Below are 24,290 nucleotides of genomic sequence, written 5' to 3'. Positions count from 1 at the left end.
TTATTTATAACTTATTATGAAATAATTAATGGGGTTGATAGGTTAGTGCTATAAGTGAAGTCTATAATCATATACATAATGGGAATTAGATTCCAGAACAAAATAGATAGATAACACAATAACACCTTGAGAGGTTCCCATCATGGGACCTATTCATTGGTTTGATTTTACCTAATCTTTTTTGACTATTGGTCCTGAAATGGTAATTTTGGGAAAAGCGTAGGGCATCTAATGCCAAATTGAGGGTAGAAAAGATAAATGTTCAATGTTTGAATTTTTATTTTGATTGAAGGGTACTTTTGTCAAAGAAGAAAAGTACAGCCACATAAGTTAACGACTTAGCGTGTAGAAGTTTTCTACTTTGGTTAATGGATGGATGGGGATGTGAACGCAAAGGAAAGTTGTGAAAAAGCAGTGATTTTGCTTAGTGGAACTATACCTTTTCTGCCCTTTATAATTTATATTTAGATAGCTTTAAATAATACAAATATAAAAAAATAAAGTTAATAAAAATAAATACTATTCTCTTATCAGTGACATTGTTATTCTTATTTAAAATTATAAATAATACTGAATGATAATTGTAAAAAATGATTTTTATTTTTTTATTTTGGGTTGGATGGTATGGATAGAGATAATGGCCTACACTAGCAGACATTTTTACAACCATATTCTTCTCATCTCTCTTTCTCAGATTCTTTCTTTGTTAGTGTGTCCATGAATCCACTCTTCTTAGCTTCTTTTTCTAGTACTGCTACTACTTCTCCTGCTGCGGTTACTTAGACTGCTAAACCTTCCACTATTGATTCTTAATAATTCTTCATGTTTTACTACCTGGGTTATAATCTAGATTTGGGAGAAATGGGATATACACTGGAAAGTCAAAATCTTTAAATGCATTTACATGTTTCTTGATTTTTTCTTCTTGTTTGATTTTTAGGTGGAACTTGAAGAGACTTGTAAACTAGATTTTTCTTGGCAGATTCTTTGTTGGAGGGATTTTGGATTTCTGATTTAATAACTGAATTTCGAATCTTTGTTCGTTGGTCCATTCTGTGTTCTGAGTTTTGGTTGGTGGTGGTTGCTAACAGGATAAAGAGAGGGGAAAAAAAAAACAGACTTCTGTTTGGAATTAGAAACTAAGAATCTGAGGATTCTTTGATTCTTTCTTGTGGGTTGTGTGAATTTCTTATCTTGTTCTATGTTGGGGCTTGTTTCTTGCACTTAAATCTGAAATTATTTTGTAGCTCCTGTTGTTGGATAAGATAGCATCTTCTATCATACCCACTTCCTCTTTTTGATTCCACTTGTTTATAGTGAATTCGGAGTTTGGTGGACTTTGCTCCTTTTCATTTCCTTGTGCCTCTTTTGTTCTTCTAATAACTTTGAATTCTCTTCACGTTGGGTTTTGCTAGACAGTTTCTGTAGATTTGATAGTGGGTCTCTTTCTCTCTTTGCCCTTTTATATTTTCTGCCTGGAATTAGCAGTAAGACCCACTTCACCTCGGTACTGTTTCTTGGTAGCTTGCGTTGGCTACTGTTTTGGATGAATTTGCTCCATGTATTTGGGTTTGGTTTAAAGGTGGGGCATCTACTTTGGATGCTATGTTGCTGGATTGTATCGGTAATTTCCATGCACTGGTTCGTTAATGGTGAAATTGTGGAGACCAAAACTGGTTTGCTCAGTGATGGTGGCAAGATGTGGCTCAGGCTCTGGGAAAAGATCTCAGGGCTTAGTTGCAAGATGCACCATCACTACTACCAGTATATTGGGTCTAAAAGAGTAAGAAAAACATGGTGGAGAAAGCTCTTGCTTGCATGGGTTATTGGCTGGATCATGGTCTCTTTATGGATCTTATGGTATATGAGCTCTCAAGCCACTGAGAAAAGGAAAGAAACCCTTGCAAGCATGTGTGATGAGAGAGCCAGGATGTTACAGGATCAGTTTAATGTTAGCATGAACCATGTACAGGCCATGTCCATTTTGATCTCAACCTTTCACCATGGCAAGGACCCTTCTGCTATTGATCAGGTTTCTAGATCTTTACTCAGTCTTCTAGGCAATGATAAATCTCCTTGTTTTGTCCTTAATTGCCTTAATGTTTCTTGTTTGTGTTGAAGAATGTGAATTTGATTTCTATACTGTAATTTGCAAGCCAGACTTGATCCATTAGCTCTCTAGTTTAGATTAAGGTACTCATCATGCACCTACCTGTGATTCTATCCTTCAGTGGATAACTCTATTTCTTCAAGCTTTTCTCAAACAGTAAATTGCTTTATAATGTTTAGATTTGGTGAATTTGCTTCTGTTTTTCATTTTGGAATATTAAAGCTTAATCTAGAAGCAGATCCGGGTGCTTTTTACTATATCCAGTCAAAAATACAAACTAACTTTAAGAATTTGTAGAGGACTTTTGCAAGGTACACAGAAAGAACTGCTTTTGAGAGGCCCCTCACAAGTGGCGTGGCGTATGCTGTGAGGGTGCTCCATTCCGAAAGGGAACAATTTGAGAAACAACAAGGCTGGACTATTAAGAGGATGGATACCCTTGAACAAAATCCAGTTCATAAAGATGACTATGTCCCAGAATTATTGGAGCCATCCCCAATTCAAGAAGAATATGCCCCTGTCATCTTTGCTCAGGATACCATTTCACATGTGGTTTCTCTTGATATGCTGTCTGGAAAAGTGAGTTCCTTACTTTGACTTAAAGCACTACACAGATTTTGCAATGGTCATTACATAAAAACTTGGATGTTCTTTTCCTTCTTGGAATTTTCGGTACTAATTTATGGAGCGTGTGAACTCATTGGCATTGATTCTTATGTTTGGATTTTGGTTTATATCTATCTGTGCTTACAGGAAGACAGGGAAAACGTGTTGCGTGCTAGAGAATCGGGAACTGGGGTTCTAACTGCTCCTTTTAGGTTACTCAAAACCAACCGCCTTGGAGTTATTTTGACATTTGCTGTCTACAAGAGAGATCTTCCCTCCAATGCAACTCCTAATGAGAGGATTCAAGCGACTGATGGGTATTATCTTTGTCTTCAGTCATACATTTTATAGGAACATTTCATAATGATTCCTTCTGTCGAATTAGTGTGTGGAAATAGGCGCTCCTTCCGGCTTTACTAAATACAGACTCTGAATCTTGGAGAAATGACAATGCTTGAAAATCATAAAGCTAATTCCAATTAGAAGAAAATTAATACCAGTAGGGCCGTGAGAAAAAATAAAATTATTCTATATTGTGTGATGCCAGGATCTCTTTGAGCTGATGTTCTGATGAAAAACTAGAAATACTGAATTATTGCAATAATGATAACTATTAAGGAGGAGTGCTCACAATTTTGCTGGCACTTCTAAGCAGGTATCTTGGAGGAGTCTTTGATATTGAATCACTAGTGGAAAAGCTACTTCACCAGCTTGCAAGCAAACAAACTATCCTAGTGGATGTGTATGACACTACCAACCAGTCTTACCCCATTAGCATGTATGGTTCAAATATATCAGAAGATGAGTTGAAACTTGTTAGCACCCTTAATTTTGGAGATCCCCATAGAAAGCATGAGATGCATTGCAGGTAGAAAACAGTCCTCTCCCTTTCTTCCCAAGTTGAAATTGTATGCTTCTGACCTATTGGTTTTGCTGCTAATGAAAGTCCTGTTATTCACATAGCTAGTCCAAATCTTCTTGTGTCTGTATGGTGTTGCTTTTATCACATCAAAGATATAGAAAATTTATTATGTTGGATGAGCTAAATATGAAGCTTTGATGTTTTAGATATATATATTGTTTCAGATGTGTATAATTTAGATTTTTTCCTTGATGCAGGTTCAAGCAAAAGCCACCTTGGCCATGGTTAGCTACAACAACTTCAGTTGGTGTCCTTGTGATTGCGCTGCTAATCGGACATATTTTCCATGCAACTGTCAATCGAATTGCCAAAGTTGAAGATGATTACCATGAGATGATGGAGCTTAAGAGACGAGCTGAGGTAGCTGATGTTGCAAAATCTCAGGTAATTGATGATTTTAATCTACTTGCTGGTCACATTTTGTTTCTGTAGCATAAAATCAATCTAGTTTCAATTTTCTGCAGTTTCTTGCCACGGTTTCGCATGAGATCAGAACCCCAATGAATGGTGTTCTAGGTGAGTTGTGAGATTTTTCTTTAGTCATCAAAGTCATAGGCATGCACTACTTAGCCTGTGCTAAGAATATCATTGAGCCATGATAATGTAAATATGTGCTTTTTCCAGGAATGTTGCACATGCTTATGGACACAGATCTAGATGTGACTCAACAAGATTACGTCAGAACTGCGCAAGCCAGTGGAAAAGCTTTAGTTTCACTAATTAATGAGGTTTTAGATCAAGCAAAAATTGAATCTGGCAAGCTAGAGCTTGAGGATGTGCAATTTAATCTGCGGGCAATTTTGGATGATGTACTGTCACTCTTTTCTGACAAGTCTCAAGGGAAAGGAGTAGAGGTAATGTTATTTTGATGGTGAAATTAGTAGATACTAGAGTGGTGTGTGCTCTATTTGTTCTTCATTTGGATTGAATTATAGGAGGGATGGATGAGATGGGGGGAAAACAACCAAAAATGTATTAGAGGACTTCGTTATCCCTTACTTCTTTTTCTTCTCCAATTCAGTAGATCAAAGACTATCTTTTCCTTTCTAATTCAACTAATCCTTCAAACATAGTGTTAGTTTTACATAAATACTAAATCTCCAGCATAAATAACTAGATTGTAATAACTTTAGGAGAGGATAATACATGTGCATTATCTAATAATTTCTCCTTTAGCACAGTCTTCCTTTCTTTTTTTTTCTTGTCTTTTTTAATACTAGTTTCTTGAACTTTACTTCTCTGATGCTCAATTCCACCATCTAATATCTAACATTTTGATTTTGGCATGATAAAATTGGCGGGAGGAGCAGTTGGCAGTTTACATCTCTGATAATGTCCCTGAAACGCTAATCGGTGATCCAGGGAGGTTTCGGCAAATCATCATCAATCTCATGGGAAATTCAATAAAAGTAAGCATCTATCTATTTCTGGATTGAGCCTCTATGATGAACTCATTTCAGAATCATGGCCACTGCAAAAGTTTTTCGTTGTCTTCCACTGCCATAGAAATTTAGAATAAAACATGATCTATCATTCTAGCGCATTCCATCTTACGTTCATGTTAAACAAAGATTTTGTGAGTACCTCACGTGGGTTAAAATTGTAACTTTTAACTTGGAACTTGTTCTTACAAATTTTGTACGGTCCTCCAACTGATTTGTTTTCCTAACTAAATTAATTAATCTTTTGGCTAGTAATTCTATAGGACATCCTGCTGTGCCTGGCATACATAAAGGCCATTTTGTGAAATTTTTTTCTTCAAAGACAGGAAAATCTTTGTTGTCTTGTCTGTCTGATGGATTGAGGAAGTACAGGATCCATGTTAACAAGCTTATAGAATGTCTAATATCTTCACTCAACATAATTCAATCTACATAGTTTAATTTTTGTAGAAGTAGAATCATTTAGACTTCATTTGTTTGCTAGTTCGCACATCTACATTGTTCTAAAGACTTTTTGTAAGAGTAGTACATTTAAGCTTCATTTTTTTGCCAGTTCACACATCAAGGGCATATCTTTGTCACTGTCCATCTTGTGGAAGAGGTGATTGATTCCATAGACGTGGAGACAGAATCATCATCAAGAAACACATTGAGTGGTTTCCCTGTTGCAGACAGACGCCGTAGTTGGACAGGATTTAGGACTTTCAGTCAAGAGGGATCTATTCATACTCTTTTGCCTTCCTCTCCTGACCTTATCAATCTAATTGTTTCAGTTGAGGATACAGGAGAAGGGATCCCTCTTGAAGCCCAATCTCGAATTTTTACTCCTTTTATGCAGGTTGGTCCATCCACTTCCCGAAAATATGGAGGCACAGGAATTGGCTTAAGTATAAGCAAGTGTTTGGTTGGCCTTATGAATGGGGAAATTGGGTTTGAAAGCATTCCCAAGATTGGAACCACTTTTACATTTACTGCTGTTTTTGCCAATGGTTCCTCAAATTCAAGTCAGTACAAGAGCCACACAATCAGCAACCAGTCTAACACAGTCCCTTCCGAATTTCGGGGCATGACAGCATTAGTTGTGGATCCCAGGCCTGTTAGGGCCAAGGTTTCAAGATATCATGTCCAGCGGCTTGGAATTCATATTGAAGTGGTTTCTGATTTGAGTCAAGCTTCATCAAGCATAAGCAGTGGGAATTCAGTATTTAACATGGTCCTTATCGAACAAGAAGTATGGGATAGGGATTCAAGCATTTCAACTCTCTTTGTCAATAATATAAGGAAAATTAATTATGGTACTTCTCCAAAACTGTTCCTTCTGGCTAATTCTGTTAGCTCTTCCAGAACAAACACTGCAACTTCAGGTGTTGATACTCCAGTTGTCATCATGAAGCCCCTAAGAGCAAGTATGCTGGCTGCATCTTTACAACGGGCAATGGGTGTTGGAAACAAAGGGATTCCACGCAATGGGGAGCTCTGCAACCTTCTTCTTGGAAGAAAAATTCTTATTGTGGACGACAATAGTGTGAACCTCAAAGTGGCTGCTGGGGCTTTGAAAAAGTATGGAGCTGAAGTGGTCTGTGCAGAGAGTGGGGAAAAGGCAATTAAATTGCTTACCCCTCCTCACGATTTTGATGCTTGTTTCATGGATATCCAGATGCCTGAAATGGATGGGTATGTCAAACAACATTTCATTCCTTCTTAAGTTTTTCCTGGTCATTTATTCTGTTTGGGTTTTGCTTTTTGGAAAACACAAATTATAATTTTGCTTTCCCTCCTGCTATATTGTTTTCCATAGCTACCTATTTGTATATTGTAATCATTATGAAATGCTTTCTCCTCAGATTTGAAGCTACCAGGAAAATTCGGGATAAAGAAAACAATTTCAACAATTCTATTCAAAATGGAGATGCTTCAGTTGGAGCCTATGAAAATCTTCCAAATTGGCATGTTCCCATTTTAGCAATGACTGCAGATGTAATCCAAGCTACACATGAGGAATGCCTAAAGTGCGGAATGGATGGGTATGTTTCCAAACCATTTGAAGCCGAACTACTATATCGGGAGGTTTCACGCTTTTCCAATCTAGTCCCAATGTGATATTATAGAAGACAGGCAGGCTAATATTGAAAGTGTGCTCATGACTTGAGCTCAAGCAGCTGTTCTCTGGGATGCTTTTGAGATAGCTGAATGGGTGAAAAGCTTCTCCCAAGAGTAAGTGTTCTATTGACCTTAACTGAAATTTGCATTTGATAGTCTTTTGGAGATTTTGTTGTTTTCGCTTATCAAACTCCCGTTCACATTTTTGGTAAAACTGTTCTTTTAATTGCTTTATTTAGACTAGAATTTGACATTGTTAATTTACTGGCCTGCTGACTGCTTGATTTACTCGACATTTCTCCAGGAAAACATATGTTTTGTTGCAGAGAGTGTATATAGAAGCCATGATTGATTGGGCTTGAGTTTCATTTATTGTTTTGCGAGCCACAGTGAAGCTGGTTCATTTTTCCTTGTAAAGTTGTTCTCAGTTGGTTAGTGTTATTATGTGAGACTTGTGCAGAGAAAAAGCTGTTAGGGTAGGACTCCGAAATTCGATACTTCTGAATTGATGGGAAAGAAAATCAAGTTATCTGATTGTATCATAGAAGCTACAAAAATGGCAGCCTCTTATCCTTGTGGTAATAAAATTCTTGCTGATGATCCAACGATCTCTCTTTCTGGAGGATTATCTATTTGTATCATAGAGATAGATTCAGATGAAAGAATGAAAGATTCTCCAAGTCAAGAAAGGATAGGTTAGTGTATATTATCTCATCAATAAAATGCTGATGTGCAGTTGTACTGTCTCCTTTCTTCTTGTTTTTGCTTCTAACATACAGAAAAATTTGTTGTTCCAGGAATCCATGTAACTTATATAGTGACAGACTGTGTATCAAATTTGATTTATCTCATGATTCTTGTCTGATTGTAACATTTTGACTCCATATGTTTTTTTGTACTTTTTCTTTTGGAATAATTGCTATTTAGCCCTCATAGCTTAGTGAGTTTTAGAAGTTTAAATTTATATTTTCATGAATAGTTGAAATAAATTTTTTTATTTTTTATTCTTTAATTAAATAGTCTTGTTACTGTTAAGTTGATGAAATATCAATTTTACCCTAAATAAAACTTCTAAACCCTTCATTCTAAGGAGATAGTTGATTTTTTATTTTTCACACAGATTAAGAAATTAACAATTATTGCAGTTAAAGTATAATTTCAATATAATTTTTCTATTATGCTCATTTTAAATAATATATGAGTAATTATTTTAGAATAACAAGTAAGAATTAATGAGGTTATTGAAAATAAAATAAAATTTAATAATGGTACAATAGACAATTTAAGGATTAATTTTTATGTAAAAAAAATAGTCTATATTTTAGGATAAATCAAAATAAAGATGACTATCTTTATAATTTTTTTTTAACATTCTACATTTCTACTTGCTAAATTAAATATTTAGTTTTTTATATTCTAAATATTACTAATTTCAATTTTATAACTAAAGCATTAGATAAAATTGGGCAACGAAATTTGTTTTTTTTTTCTTTTAAGTATAAAATTAAACCAAAAATCATTTCATTTAATTTTTTAAATGAAAAAACAATGATTATCTAGACTAGATTTGTCGTCTTATTTATTGATATTTTTTTTTCGCAAGTATATATGACTCCATTCACTAATAAGTAAAAATAATAAAATAAAAATAATTTTTTAAAAAATATCTATTATTGTTGGTTTGATTTACGAATGAATCCATAAATAAATACTGGAAACTAAAAATACGCACTCGTAGCAGTGGTTTTTGTTCTGTGGAGGCGTAGACAAACGAAATCTAGAAAACCCATCGTAACAATAAATTTCCAACTTTCAATCCCCACCATTAGATCATACTATAAAACAGAAACCTTCTCTCTCTCAGTTTCTCTTTGCTCTTTGCACGAAGTAGCGTCACTTGCAAGCGGCGAAACAAAGAAAAACAAAGCCGAGAGCCAAACAAGTGTAAAGAAATCCAGAATCCGATTTCTAGATGGATCCAGACGCGGTAGCGAAGGCGTTTGTCGAGCACTACTACTCCACGTTCGATGCGAACCGTGCTGGCTTGGCTAACCTCTACCAAGACGGATCGATGCTCACCTTTGAAGGCGAGAAGATCCAAGGCTCTCCGAACATCGTCGCTAAGCTCACTAGCCTTCCTTTCAAACAGTGCCAGCATAGAATCACAACCGTCGATTGTCAGCCATCTGGTCCTGCCGGTGGCATGCTTGTCTTTGTCTCTGGTAACCTCCAGCTCGCCGGCGAACAACACGCTCTCAAGTTCAGTCAGGTATAGATTTAATTCAATGGATATATTTAGAGGATTTTATTTTATTTTATTTGATCTATTGTTAGTTGATGTTTGATTTACTTTGTTAGCAGTTTTAGGGATTCGAGGCGTGTGTGGATTGATCTATTGGTGATCGGTCTTAGATTTTTGAAATTTCTTGTTGTGGATGTGATTTTGAAGGTTGAAGTATCGATCTCCTTTATGCATTAGGGATTTGGTTACTTGTTTTAGGTCATTCTCTGGTTTTATATAATGTTGCGTTTGCTCTCTTGTTATGTGGTGGATCCAGGATTATAGATCTTTGGCAGTTCTTCAGACACTATTGAGTTGCCAATTGCTGAAGTTTTTTCTTAGAGTTTGAGCTAAATCTATATTTTCTGTTCCATATTCCTGTTGCAGTTTGTAGTTGAGCATTACTTGAATCGCTATCAATATTTGTATATGCTAGTGTAGTGTGCTTATTAAGTTGATTAATTTCTTAGAGGTACAAAGTTTTAGTATCTAGTGTGTGCATTACTGAAAAAGTATTCAGGTGCTCCAGGCATTTGTGCAGATACATGGACTAGGGAAAATTACAATCAGGTAGCTAGGCTTATTGACTTGAGTGTTTGGTATTTATTCTACTTGAGCATCTGGTTTCAATTTTACTTTAGGCTGAGCTTTTGCCACACCTTCGGGAACTATGTTACACTGGCGCAAAATTAAGCATCTTAATTGTGTGTGATGCATTATGTTCATGGCGGATGGATCATGAATTTTCTCAATGTCAAGTTCAGCCCTGCACATAGATGTTTTGTTGTTGTTCTATAGCTTCAAATTTGGTTATTCTGCACCTGGAAGGGATATTTTGCTTGCGATGTTTTGAAACGTAAAGAGTGTTGCATTATCTGTTGGTTTGAGTTGATGTTGTGAAGGGTTTAGTATGACACAGTAGCAATATGTGTTTCTGTGTTTGGGCTCATAGTGCACAATGTATTGATTCACCAAGGATTGCTTGATTTTATTGTAAGGATTTTTTTTCGATGCTGCCGATGGATGAAACAAGTACTTATTGTTTGCATTTCCATGCTGTTTGTAAAGTGCATCCGCAATGTAAATGTTGTGAAAGCAAAAAATGGACTGATTTGATTGCATAAAATGGGCCAAAATAATTGCATCACGTGTAAATGATGAAATTCTTGTGCAATGAGAGCTCAACATTGGAGCATCTAAAGCTCAACCGGTTAAAGCATTTATGTGCTTCTTTGAGTGTGAGCCTGTTAGTTGTGCTTCTTGCATTCACACTTTGTTGACGTATGCATTGCTTGCTTGGAAGCTCAATTTGTTGTGTGCATGAAATATTACCAAGACTGGTTGCTTTTGCCTATGATAGGTTTTGTGGTCAACTAATCTTGAGTCTTAATGGCATACATTGATAACTAGCCTATCTTGAACAGTAAATGTTGTTTAAGACATTTATTGTTTAGTTTTATCAGGAGCACTTGGTTATCAATGCATCTACTTTTTCTCCAGGAGTTAGCACAACTTGGGCTTTGTTTTAGTTGATATCCTTGCTTTTCTGGGACTGGGATCATAATTTTGGTATTGCAATTAGTTTTCACATGTATCCGTTTCTGTTGAAGTGGGTTGGAGGTTTTTGATTTATTACATTTTAGTATCTGTTATTCTGGATAAAAACATAAATTTTTCATTTTTCCCCTAACCTAATTTCCTTGTCATGCTTGATGCTCCCAGATGTTCCATTTGATGCCAACACCACAGGGGAGCTTTTACGTGTTGAATGATATTTTCCGGTTGAACTATGCCTGAAGACCATATCAAACTCAAATAGTCACTGTGGCCCAAAATGTTCAGGATTAAAATCACTTTTTCTTGCCTCTGCTTTTAGACGTTTGAAATGAAAACTGTGATTTTTGGTTGGTTATGATTATGTTTAGTGTTGCATTGTGCCCTGTTGTCTCAAAATTCTGGAGATGCTTTGTTGTGATTGGTTGGATTGGTAAAAGACGCCTAATTATTAAAAATCAGATGTTCAAGATTTGGTAATGTTTTTGTTGATGAAGGGGTTGTTTGTGTTCTATTGACAACTTTTAAGACATCCAGCATATTCTATTAGACAAATAAAACTGCTTAACTGAATTTGGAAACGAAAGTTTTTTTGAATGAAAAAGTTTCTCTCTCTTTTTTTTTTTTTTAATAAAAACTAGACTGATTACGTAAGCTATATGATTTATTGGATGGAAAGATAATGTTTCCTTGTCTAACTATATACTACTTTTTAATCCGCTCAATAAGATGTTTTAGATTGCCACTAATTTCGATGTTAGTTAAAATATACAATTATAAAAACTTATATGCTGTTTAAGTTTTGGCAGATTATAAATATATATGATAAAAAATTTATATGATTTATTTGTAAATATTATAGTTGCGAATTCATTGAATTAAAGAATTTCATGTTATATTTTTTTAGATTGTTTGGTTGATTTTGTGAATGAAGTGCAAAATTAATCAACTAAATTTTGGTCAAAGTTTATTAACAATATTTGTAGTAGAATATATATATATAATACAATTTTATTTATTTATAAACGGCCAAGTTATTAAAAAAAATTTTAAATTTTAATATTTTTTTGTAAGTAATTGTTTGTTTTTAGTTTTTTTATTTGTTAGAAACATAAAGCAATTTTTAATTTTTGATTACTTAATTCTTCAAAACTGTGAAAAATTTTCCCAGTTGTCAAAGCTCTCCTTTTATTAAGATATTAAATATTTTAATTAATAATAAAAATTCTAAATATTTAAAACTTGAGATACATTTCGCACTTTTTAAAATTTAAAATTATAAAAACTATAGTATTATAATAAATAAAAAAAGTAAAGCATTTTGATAGAGATTTATGCTTGTAAATTATGGAGATGATGATGATAATAATAATAATAATAATAATATAAAAAGGAAAAAAAAGCAAATGATATAAGATATAAGATCTGTTCATTTTTTTGTTACTTCACTAAAGAACCAACAAACCAAACCTTGCAGAAAGTTTCGGAATTAACAAATTAAGCAATGCGCCCATACTGAATTTGGCAGAGTCCACAGTAGAAGGAAAGTTATAGTAAACTTTATCGGCTAACAAATTCGGCCGAGTCTACACAAAGAAAGGAAATTATAGTAAACCTTGCGGAAACTCTTCCAAGTTTTTCTCTTTATGATGTTCCTGCTGAACTACCTGCCTCACTTTTCGGTTTCTTGTTCGCATTGAGATCATCATCATCCTCAACATCTCTTTTGTTTTTCTTGATTACATCGGGATCATCCGCAGGCACATCCTTTCCATCTTTGATAACTCCAACGACCACCTTTTCGTTCTTAGTCAACTCCTTTATCTGGTTCCTTCCATAGGGATCCTCCACCACCTTTCCATCGTACGTTTTGTACAATTCAGCAGCCTTCTCACAAATCTTGCTCAGCTTGGACCTTGCATCGTTGTCCTGCCCGCATCACCAATTAACAAAACAAAATTAAGCAATCGTAAAAACCAGAATATCTAGGTGTTAAAATTTCGTGAGTGCCAAAACAGAGGATGAAAAATAAAACATACCAGAGGCATATTAGGTCGGTTTTGCAAAAAGTTGATGAGCAAATCCTCTTCATCCTGTGACAGTTTAATTGGCTGTTCCCTTGTCAAATATCTTTGAGCAAGATCCTCCAACAAATGTCTTATTGGCTACAGAAAATGAATTAAGAGGCTTTAGTTAGATGCCATGTACGATCTTGGAGTTTGAAGATATCCAATTCATATGTCTCTTATTACTGTTGTTTTAAAAACTCTTTACTTTTACTAAGTAAAGGAATGCCTTTTCTTCTCCTTTTTTTTTTTTTTTTTTTTTTTTTTTTTTTTTTTTTTTTTTTTTTTTTTTTTTTTTGGGTGATTTGGTTAATCCAATACCTACACAATGAATCCCATTCAATGACATACATATGAGCAAGTGAAAGTGACGTTCGTACATTTTGTTTCAAAAAGATGCATTTCTAATTACCATCCGTAGAAGAATACTTACTTGAAGATTCTCTGGTTTCTCTGGAACCTTGATAAACTCTTCAACTCTTTCTTGTTCTTTTCCTCTTGTCCACATTCTATATAGACAACGCATGTTCTTAGGCGGGATCAAGTCATGAAAGCTTTTAAGTATCCTGCGATACAGCAACTTGTAAGTACTTGAAGTCAAGAAATTAATTGCTTCTAAAATAAAGGGTTTTTCCGATATACACCGACCTCCGCACAAGCGATTGATCCAAGTAAGTCAATTCTCTAGACAGTTGTCTTACGAATGCAAAAAAGGATTCTGAGAAAATGTAAATAAATCAGTTTTTAATTGTTATGCACTAAGGAACCGAGATACTTTAACTTAAAGCAAAGTTTTTATATAGGAAAATTGACTAACGCTCAGCAAGGACATTGACGGCAAATCTCCCATCAGAAACCTCAGATTCATAGTCATGCAACTTTTTGAACATCCATATTTGCATTTCACCAAAAGTATCCTTGGGTCCAGGTTTCTAGTGCATCAGAAGAGAGTATTAAAAAAACTATAGCATGCAAGACATTCATCACAAGTATAGTAAAACCTATCTTAAGCAGAGTTTAACAAAAATCAATTATTCCAATACCATAAGGGTCCCAGCAAAGATTACAAAGAAATTGAGTCCTTCCAAGCGAGATACAGCATTAACAGTCAAGTCACTGCAGATGACTGCGTAATGCAACTTTGTCCATTTCTTCCGCGGATTGATCAGTGGACCCTAAAACAATACTTACAAATTTGAGTAACTATACCCCAAATCAGTAAACTAGAGATATCCAAAAAAATATTAAAGAATAACCTGTTCTGTGTTATTCATGGTTGCTTGTCCATCATAAAATCTGCAGAAAAATAAAAAAACAAACTCTATATATCAGAAAATCTACAAATGAATTTGGACACTCGATTTTTTCACAATGGAAATAACTTGCCATTTGTCCTCTTTGCTGATGATGAAAGTAATTGGATTAATATGCTCTCCATGCATAATATAAACTAAAAAGAACAGTTTATCGGGAGCATATATATCTCTTGATGTTCCTTTAACCGAGAAAATGTAGAGCTGTAGATGGTTGCAGAGGGACACAGGACGCTCAAATTAAATTTCAAAAATTATTAGTAAAATACGAAATATCACAGCAAAATATATTTCTAACATCGAAATGTATGTATCTCAATCCTATTAGCTAGCACATTACTATTTTCATGTCTTTGTTCACCAATAAAATGAAAATGATATTTCCCAGTTATGCGTCCAATTCTGATTAACAATATTGGACATTCTTGAAGAAACTGAATTATTTCTTATTGGCATTTATAAAGAAGAGAAATAAACAAATAAATATATCCATTACCTTGTCAAAGTATCCAATGCTGTCCAACCATATCCATCCTGAATGTTGGAGTGAAAAGAGTAACACATAACCCAAATTTCTTATGGCAAAGAAAATCTAAACTTGAAGTCAGGCACTTAGTGTTACCTCTGATGCATCAAGTATCTGAAACAAATGCAAAATATGGGCACCTACAAGGTTCTTCTGCTCAAATTGAGGGTAACGTGATAATATGTAGCTTATGAAATTCCCAACATTCTCATCTTCTTCAGGATAATCAGGTATTTCCCCCTCAAGATACACCTGGAATAAGGTGATGATACAGTTTCAATTAAAATGCCTACAATATAAAGACCATGGAAAGATCAAAACTAGCTGCTGTGAAATTTCAGTAATGAATACGTACAATTAAATTTACATAGCATTGTTCTAGGAGAAAGTCTCATCATGCCAGAATATGGGTTTTCTTTATATGTATATATATCAACAAGAAACTTTATGTAGCTTGAAGAAACATGTTATATTTCAACTACAAGGTTAATTCAATCCTCCCGAATTACAATTTCCAAGCAGAGCTATATGAAAAATTCTGAACCCACATGTGCAAATGACCAAAAGCAGAAAGCATTAAATGTAATAATTTAGTAAAGAGCTTATGCTTAAAGTTACAAAGTAGAAGTAATTTTATGTTAGTTTTAAGGAACCTAAGATGATCTCTGCAAGTCGCTCTGCTCTCCTCAGGGTGAGACAAGCATTAATACTAGGGAGGTCATAACAATTCAGCTTATTTATCTACATCAATCCACCCTAAGAGAAATTTCTAGATCCCCAAGTTGATAAATTCAGGAAAGAATAAGGTCAACACAGTGTTGCATACATTTTAGATCTCAATCCAAGGTTTTATTCAGTGCAATAACTTAAATCAACAAAATGAACAAAATTTGTAGTGCATATTTCTGAAATCATATATGATATCTAAATTCCTTATATGGCTCCAGTGAAGGATATATACACTTACAGAAGGCTAGCTCGCTCCTTTTCTTTATTTTTATTTTTTGAAATCAAAAGATTTTTGCTCAAGACTCAAAAGCGCACAATGCATCACAAGAGCAAGGAAGGATTTCCTAGATCATCGGAGATTGGACTATCATGTAAATAGGCTTCCTTAGCAAGCTAGTCGTTAACGAATTTTATTTACAAAATGTAACTAATATTTGCATGAAGGCATAATTCGCTTTTCTAATTGTCAACATAGAGAATTTCTTAAATAACTTTGCAAGTAATTTTGAATTAAACACCAAACTGATTTCCTCAAAATTCTATAGAGAGAGTCCCGAAAATAGAGAGAGGTAATGCATCATACAATTATATAAACTACTGATTGGCTCAAATAAAATACCTGAATTGCACAGTACACTGTGGGGCCACCGCGTGCCTTCCATGACTCAATCGGATCTAGCCAAGCAAAAATAAGCACAAAAAACTTTACCAAACTAATCACATCACCAGTGCAATCTATGTATAACGAACTACTACCAACAACAATAACTCACCAATTAGAACATAAAGGCAACGCCTAGGATCTTTAGAGACGGACTTCTTCAAGTAGCTTTCATTAAGCAGGTCGTTACTGATACTAGCAAGCGACTTTTATGAGTCCGGAAAAGAAATACGAGAGGGAGAGGGAAGAAGCTCAGTTACAACAGCGAAAGAAAATCAAACAGAGGTTTTCTGTTTTTCAAATCAAAACGCTAAAATATGGAAAAGCACAACAACAAAAAATCAGTCCAAGCAATTCTGGTAAGCTGGTACACATGTATATATGATAAGGACTTTTCAAGAAGAATCCAAACAGAGCAGAAAAAAGAAAAGAAAAAGAAAAAACTAGAGCATATAGAAATTTCAAACGCGGATATTTAAAACAAACGGACCAAGATATATATAGAATGTGAAATCCGCTCACCAGAGAGAGCTTTTGGTTGAGATCTTCGTCTAAAAACAGCCGAGAGAGATCAACTTCATACAGGCAAAGCCTGAAAGCGCCAAGGAATAAATTAAAAGGCATATTATAAGCACCACCAAAGGTAGTTAGGAGAAAGCAAATCCACAAGATTAACGCAAACGTGAGTTGTTCAATACGGACCCATAGAAACGAAAGATTAAAGCCAAAACAAGCGTTTCGTGGACTCATATTGAACCTCAACTCCAACTCCACAAAAAACGCGATTTCTATAGACCTCTGTCACTGCTTTTACCAATGGTGACTTATAACTTTAAGACTAAAAACTCTAAGGCTAAAACGTGCATCATTTGGTCCAGTAAAATGAAAAAAGGAAACGCGAAAGACATAGCAGTCAATATATCAGAAAAAAAACAACTCACTGCTTATCAGGAACTGGAACGCTATCGTCCGCCATTTCTGCAAGAAAGAACATATAAACAAACTATAAATGCAGTTTATCGTAAGCAATGAATAGAGAACGAGCATGAAGAAGATGGACTTAGCGCTCAAACCAGTAAAAATGAGACAAACGAAGCTGACGCTGCGAGTGATTTCCTTCAGAAACAAGAAAATGAAGGGAGAGTGAAAACTGACGAGAACAGTACCTGCAAACAAAGGCACTACAGCTGTATATATAATACGCGCGTGGATAACAAACTTCTCTCTCTCTCTCGGTTATTAATTTGTTATAACCGCCACAGCTTCATGGCTGAGAAGAAATTTACTTAAATATCCTTTCTTTTACTACTTTAAACGCAACGAAAAATTATGGGTATTGAAATTATACTAAATATTCTGGAACATTCTATTTACTAAGCCCAATTATATTATAATTTTGATTACGTGAAAAATTGGGCTACAGTTAACTCATCCCGGTCCGTTTGTTCACGTTCTCTCCCTACCTATCAAGCGGGTTGAACCAGTGTATATAAACAAAACCGAAACCTAAAAATGGAAACGGTATAATTTTTCTTTAAAATCAAATAAATTTAAAGGCTGAATTAAATTAATTTAATTTTATTAAAAAAATAAGTGTTTTATAATAATAGATTCAAAATCAAAAAGTTAAATAATCGAATTAAAACCGAAAATAATTCAATTTCAGTTAGGATTTTCAATTTTTTTCCAAACCTTGCTTAATGGTAGGTTGAATAGCCGACTTAAAGCGAAGGAAAACAATTTATTTAAGCATTCAAATTACGGTATCCAGACGTCCTTTTACTCTTTGGTGATTCAAGTAGATAAACTTCAGGTCTTCATTGTCAAAAGAAAAAGAGAAAGAGCGACAGCTTCAGGTTTTAGAGCCCAAGTTTTCCAGTTTAATTGGCTTATCTAGTGAGTGAGTCACATGCTTGTTAACATATTTCATGAGTGGCGCAAAATAATTATTTATATGTATGTGGTGTTGTTGTTAGGTGCAAAATGAGGAAGATAGTTGATGATCGCATTAGGACTTTGATTAAACTTGCAATCAACTCTTGGTCTTAAGAAATCCGATTTAGTTTCTAGAAGTCAGTTAATAATGCCGTTGCTTCGTTGATTTAGTGCGTTGATGATGAGTTGCACTAGCCATTGGCTGGGATATGGAAAGGAAAATGAAAGGTGTAAACAAAAATGAAAGCTCATATACTTCATTTGAGGAAATTTTTCTTTTTGCAGATAGGAGAACTGCTACCATTGTACCGAAACAGGCAATCCGACACAAAATGTAAAATTAATTCTTAGGAACAAAGATAACCCAGAAATTTAAAATCACCAAAACACAACGAAGTTCATGAATATGAATGCCATTGGATCATAAAGTTTGCTGCTAGTAGACTGTCTACTTAAAGCTTCAGCTTTTTCATGGGATCATCCACCACCTGCGCATAGTAGGAAATATTATAAATCTGAATTTTCTTAATAAAAGAAATAAAACATCACTAAGACGAAGAGGAAAGAGGTGGGGATATAATATACCTCTGGAGATAAAGTGTTGTAAAAGTCATTAATTTTCTCAACAATATTCCTGAGCCTGGACCTTGCATCATCATCCTGGTTAACAATTGATAAAGAATAACAGAGCAGATTAACCTTTGCACCTTTTTAATAATCAGGATTTTAGATTTTAGAACGCAAAATGGATGATGACAGTTAGATATACCTGAAATAGGTTAACCTGAGCTTGCAACACACAGAGCAAACAGGATTGTTCATCACCCGACAATTCAATTGGCAATTTCCCATTAAAATAACTCGAAGAAAGGTCACAGATTAAGTGAATGACTAGCTACAAAAGATGAATAGTAGACTTCAATCAGATATCACTTATGGGAAGATGGCCATATTTAGAGGTTTCTCTTATTTGAATTCATATATGTCAATGAACAGCATTAAAACCTTTTCCTAGAGGAGATCTTTCTTTTTTGGGGTAATTTGGTTATCCAATTCCCATATATGTCATCCATATGTAAGAATTGGAGAATTGAATGATGCATTTACCGTCTACTTACGTCAATTGTCTCTAGTTTCCCTGGATCCCTAATAAAATCATCAATTATTTCTTGGTTTCTTCCTTCCCACAGTTTGTTCACACGAGGCAGTTCCTTGGCCACGATCATTCTGGAAAAGCTTTCAAATAACCTGTACTTGTTGAAGGAAATGGCAAAGCAAGCTTAAGAAAGATGTTAAATCAAAACAGCTTAGAATAGAACTTCTTTCTTAATATCTTCATCGATATATCTGCTTACATGTTAGCCGGATAACACAAAGGTTGTAGGATTTTTAGTCAATACCTGCTATAAGTGCAAACAAAAACTATATCTAGACAATTTTTTCAAACAAATGATTAACATTCCTCTAAGCCTACCATCTATTTGAATAACCAAAAAAAATGTTTAGCTTAGGATAAATATAATAAACTGCCAAGTAGCATAAGGAATCTCACAGATTCAACAGTATCAGAACAGCAACTTTCTGAATGCTCAATCGACTTCGACAAATTACTTTAACATTAAAGAGAGTTTCCCACTACTGACCTCAGGGCAACCTCTTGATCCAAAGTTTTCAAATGTGAAGCCACTTGTCTTATGAATATGATTCGAGACTCTGAGACATTGTAACTAAATGATCAGTCAATTTTATTCAGCGAGGAAGGAAGATAACATAAAGAAATTTTGGTTAGAATAAGACTTACGCTCTGCAAGGTTAGGGACAGAGCAACTCTCGTCATATTTAGAAATCTCCAGTTCATAATCAGGCAATGGTTTAAACATCGCAGGTGAATATATTTTTCCCTGATATATTACAGGTGAAAATATAAAAATCTATAGATTGTGAGACGTTTGCTACAATAATAACAATAGATCAATTTCTCTCTCTCTCTGCTTCTCTATATTAAGAATCAAGTATTTCCATACCTCAAAGATCATTACTAACAACAAGAAGAAACTGTATCCTTCCCAGCGGTTAATAGCATTAACAGTCAAGTTGATGTAGGTCCCTAGATAATACAACTTTTTCCATTTCTTCCTTGGACTGACAAATGGATCCTAAAAAGATCAGTTAAAAATTTGATTAAGCAATTACATCTTAAATTGGAGAGATCAGATTATACTGCTATATCGGAAAGGAGCTAAAAGGAATAACCAATTCTATGTAATTTGTGGCTGCTGTTCCACAGTAAAATCTGCAACAAATAAAACCATATATCAGGAGGACGACAAATGAAATGAGACAGTCGATTTTCAGAATATTTGTGAAATATGAATAATATGAGATATATTTAAAACATACAATTAATATTATATATGGGTGCCACTATTACATTACTACTTTTATGTATTCATTGATATGTATATTGAGATCAACTTCATTTCTAACGGGAAATGAATGAATGATAATTTCTATTTGGATCGATAGGGAAGCGAAATAAAAAATAAATATATTTATTACCTTGTCAAAAGATCCAATGTTGTCGAGATGTGTCCATCCTGAATATATATTATTAGAATGAAAAAGGTCATGTTACATGCCAAACTTTTGTTGGATTTCAAACCTTTGAGCCAAGCACAGGGATTACCTCTTCCGCAAACACACGCATAATTCGAGCACCCGTAAGGCACTTAGACTTCAATTGAGGAAAATGTGCAAATGTTTGGGCCATGGACTCCCCAGCATTCCGGTTTTCTTGAATAAAATCAGGAATTGGACCCTCAAGGTACACCTAGACAAAATATGATAGTCAGTACCAAATAAAATAGCCACAGTAGCATATTTTAAGATAGGATCTAGATATAGAGAAATTTCACTAATATTAATACATAATTAACTAGCCAGTTAGGTGTGGTTAGATTGGATATGAACTCTTTTTCATAAAAATAAGGAAGAAGTTGATAAAGAAGGATCCCTTAGTCTACAATCATGAAGATAGATTTTAAGAAATGGTAACATGTGAAGATATCTAAGTAAGCCTTTTAGCTCCATTATGATAGGACGCGCGTACCATCCAACTCCGAATTAGTATGATCTTGTCCGCTTTGGGCCAAGCCCTCACGGATTTGTTTTTGGGCACCTCCCAAAAGGCCTCATACTAATGGGTTGGATTTGAACCATTATATTTTGGTTCCACTTCTCCTCTTTATCCGATGTGGGACTTGGGAGGATATCCCAACAAACCTCCCCTCCAACCAAGGACCACACAAATCGTGACCTCCCCTCCAGGGATAATCTGCCCACCATCTTGTACCGCCGCCCGACCTCCTCTTGTCGGGAAGACTTTCGACACAAGGCACCCCACTTGCAGATCTTCTTCTGGTCTTGGTCCTGTTGTTACAACGTCACACCGAGATTTTCTCACATCTGCGCAGTTCACACCCGCTCCGAACCAGGGCTCTGATACCACTTTGATAGGACCGCGCGTACCATCCAACCCCGAATTAGTATGATATTGTCCGCTTTGGGCCAAGCCCTCAGTTCACACCCGCTCCGAACCAGGGCTCTGATACCACTTTGATAGGACCGCGCGTACCATCCAACCCCGAATTAGTATGATATTGTCCGCTTTGGGCCAAGCCCTCACGGATTTGTTTTTGGGCACCTCCCAAAAGGCCTCATACTAATGGGTTGGGTTTGAACCATTATATTTTGGTTCCACTTCTCCTCTTTATCCGATGTGGGACTTGGGAGGATATCCCAACACATTATTCATCATCAGAGAAATGTCTAGTTTCCTAAAGGAGTTCTTAATATTGACAAAATTCAGATCTTCTTTCGAGGGCTTTATTTATCCCAATATATTAATTGGATCAACAAAATCCTAAAATTCGTTCAATTTGACTATCACTTGAATTTATTGCATCTCTTACTCTAAAGTTCCTGATATGGTTATATTACTTGCTTATTCCGTGGCGAAGTGCTAGCTAGATGTTAGTAATTAATTTTATGTACATAATTATAATTAACATGTACATGGAGAGATAATTGGCCTCCTTAATTGCCAACATTGCAAATTTATTGCAAAACTTGAATATATTAATAGGCATATATAAAACAACCTTAGCTTAAACATATATAATTTCCCAAAAGTAAAGTACAGAATGGCTCATTAGATCTAAGACAAACCTGAATGGCACAATACAGTATAGGGTTGTCGAGTCCGACCGGAGACTGAATCGGATCTAGCCAAAAAAAATATATAGCCTCAAAAAATTATCAAACTAATCACAACAATAATGCAATCTAAGCTCGGGCCTCCCTAGGCCGAATTAAATCATCCTCCAGAGCAAAGACAATAGTAATGATAATAATAACTCACCAGTTAACACGTAAAGGCACTGTCTCGGATCGGTTGAAACTGACTTCAACTGGTCTTCTTTGATCCTGTTCTTGCTAATCTTAGCCAGCGACTTTTTGCGAATCCAGAATGAAGGACGAGTGGGAGAGACAACAAAGAATTTCAGTTTCAATAACAGAAGCAAAATTAAAAATAGCGAAATGCAAGATAAACAATTCATAAGCATGCATACAATATATGATCCTCATTTAAAGCTAAAAGGTTTTTCTGAAAGAAATCCAAACAGAATCAATTACCAAAGATAAAAAAAATAAAGAAATAAATAAAATTAGAGCTCAAGCACAAATCCATGACAGCCAGAACCAGATTTATAAAACCAATAGATCAGGACTATATATTCATGGATAATATATAACGCGAGAGTCGCTTACCAGACAGAGATTTCTGTTGAGATTTTCGTCTATGAACAGCTTAGAGAGATCAACTTCATACAGACAAGGTCTGAAACCACAAGGAACAGCGCAGGCATAAAAAATCCAGGAAACAGAGAAACAAAAAATCCACGGAGAAATAACGAAACAAAAATCGATTCAAAAGCAGTACCTTAGTTACAAATTGGCTAAAGATTTAGATTAATGCCAAAACGAAAGTTTCATAAAAAGCTATATAGAATCTGAACATCAAAGATAATTTCTATCAACGCCTCTCTCTCTATATTTGTATGCTTCTATCAATAGCGATTCGAAAAAATATAACATAATCTTGTATATTGCTTCAACTTTAAAAGTAAAGTGTACGAAATGAAATGGATCATCTGACACAAAAATAAACTGAAAACAAACAAACGCAAAAAAATAGAGCAGTCCATAGATCAAAATGAAAATAAAGTACTGATGAGGAACAGGAACAGGAACAGGAGCGCCAGGTTCCGCCATTTTCTTCTGTTGAAGAATGAACACACCAACAATTAAATGAATCGAAGATGAGCATGAAAAAACTGGTTCTATTGTTCAAAACCAGAGAAATTAAAGGAGTAGAAGCTTGGATTAATTACCTTGAGAAACAAGGAGCAAGGCTCTCCCGAGAGTGAGTGACTAGAGGTTCTGGCACTGCACAGTGCACACGAAGGTGGCAGGCCTTTTATACAAGGAGGCAGTGTATGATTGATACCCGTTCATGAGGCGCGTGGAGAGCAAAGTAACAGAATCACTACTATAGGTGCATGGCTCATAGAAATTTACTCAAACACCCTTTCTTATTTCAATAGAAGCAGGCCTTTTATACAAGGAGGCAGCGTAAGATTGATACCCGTTCATGAGGCGCGTGGAGAGCAAAGTAACAGAATCACTACTACACGTACATGTAGGGGTGCCCATATTTAGGTTTTTGTAACCGAACCGTCGGTTCGGATTGGAAGGAACGAGAATCGGAACAGTGGAATCAAAATTGGTCTGAACCAGAATTGAAATCAGGGGTCTGCGATTCGGTTTCGATTCTAATTTTTGAGGAACCGTGAACGGCGGTTCAAAGAACCGTCCAGAACTGGCAACAGTTTTCTCAACCGGTTAAAACTGGCGGTTCCACCCACTTCCAATAATTATTTTTTTTTATTATTTCAAATATTTTTGTGAAATCTCCAAATTAAC

The 24,290-nt window shown here is 35.1% G+C and overlaps 4 protein-coding genes across 5 annotated transcripts; 2 read left to right on the top strand and 2 right to left on the bottom strand.

Moving 5' to 3' along the window:
• Positions 1 to 625: 625 nt before the first annotated feature.
• Positions 626 to 8,053, top strand: HK3 (histidine kinase 3). Of its 2 annotated transcripts, XM_089718931.1 has the most exons (11): positions 627 to 2,032; positions 2,408 to 2,689; positions 2,864 to 3,033; positions 3,372 to 3,584; positions 3,836 to 4,022; positions 4,103 to 4,154; positions 4,263 to 4,492; positions 4,949 to 5,047; positions 5,634 to 6,754; positions 6,925 to 7,294; positions 7,485 to 8,053. In XM_089718931.1, the coding sequence occupies exons 1-10, from the start codon at positions 1,547 to 1,549 to the stop codon at positions 7,178 to 7,180; spliced, it is 3,096 nt and encodes a 1,031-aa protein (XP_089575057.1). In that variant the 5' UTR covers positions 627 to 1,546; the 3' UTR covers positions 7,181 to 7,294; positions 7,485 to 8,053. The 2 variants fall into 2 exon arrangements, with proteins under 2 accessions (XP_089575058.1, XP_089575057.1); XM_089718932.1 differs by lacking the exon at positions 3,372 to 3,584 and having other exon boundaries at positions 626 to 2,032.
• Positions 8,054 to 9,038: 985 nt separating this feature from the next.
• LOC105644828 (nuclear transport factor 2B) lies at positions 9,039 to 11,495 on the top strand. The gene is made up of 2 exons (XM_012230312.4): positions 9,039 to 9,449; positions 11,184 to 11,495. Exons 1-2 carry the CDS (start codon positions 9,153 to 9,155, stop codon positions 11,256 to 11,258), a joined length of 372 nt encoding a protein of 123 aa, XP_012085702.1. The 5' UTR covers positions 9,039 to 9,152; the 3' UTR covers positions 11,259 to 11,495.
• A 932-nt stretch (positions 11,496 to 12,427) lies between these two features.
• On the bottom strand, positions 12,428 to 17,477 carry LOC110010603 (uncharacterized). The gene is made up of 14 exons (XM_020683539.3): positions 17,384 to 17,477; positions 17,252 to 17,288; positions 16,833 to 16,902; positions 16,423 to 16,516; positions 16,269 to 16,324; positions 15,017 to 15,172; positions 14,891 to 14,928; positions 14,338 to 14,377; positions 14,125 to 14,256; positions 13,899 to 14,013; positions 13,730 to 13,799; positions 13,515 to 13,647; positions 13,055 to 13,180; positions 12,428 to 12,944 (listed from the first exon to the last, which is right to left on the bottom strand). Exons 2-14 carry the CDS (start codon positions 17,284 to 17,286, stop codon positions 12,660 to 12,662), a joined length of 1,350 nt encoding a protein of 449 aa, XP_020539198.1. The 5' UTR covers positions 17,287 to 17,288; positions 17,384 to 17,477; the 3' UTR covers positions 12,428 to 12,659.
• Positions 17,478 to 18,476: 999 nt separating this feature from the next.
• On the bottom strand, positions 18,477 to 23,749 carry LOC110010609 (RNA cytidine acetyltransferase 2). Its single transcript, XM_089719604.1, has 15 exons — positions 23,699 to 23,749; positions 23,536 to 23,585; positions 23,076 to 23,145; positions 22,666 to 22,756; positions 22,473 to 22,528; positions 20,932 to 21,075; positions 20,805 to 20,842; positions 20,499 to 20,538; positions 20,270 to 20,401; positions 20,047 to 20,146; positions 19,889 to 19,958; positions 19,364 to 19,493; positions 19,015 to 19,140; positions 18,831 to 18,905; positions 18,477 to 18,733 (listed from the first exon to the last, which is right to left on the bottom strand). Exons 2-15 carry the CDS (start codon positions 23,577 to 23,579, stop codon positions 18,698 to 18,700), a joined length of 1,152 nt encoding a protein of 383 aa, XP_089575730.1. The 5' UTR covers positions 23,580 to 23,585; positions 23,699 to 23,749; the 3' UTR covers positions 18,477 to 18,697.
• Between the last annotated feature and the right edge of the window lie 541 nt (positions 23,750 to 24,290).

The sequence above is a fragment of the Jatropha curcas genome, chromosome 3 (genome assembly GCF_041381405.1).
Source record: "Jatropha curcas cultivar XTBG-Jc1 chromosome 3, XTBG_Jcur_1.0, whole genome shotgun sequence".
Lineage (NCBI taxonomy): Eukaryota > Viridiplantae > Streptophyta > Magnoliopsida > Malpighiales > Euphorbiaceae > Jatropha > Jatropha curcas.
Note: the sequence above shows the minus strand (reverse complement) of the source record. Positions and strands in the feature narration are given on the sequence as shown.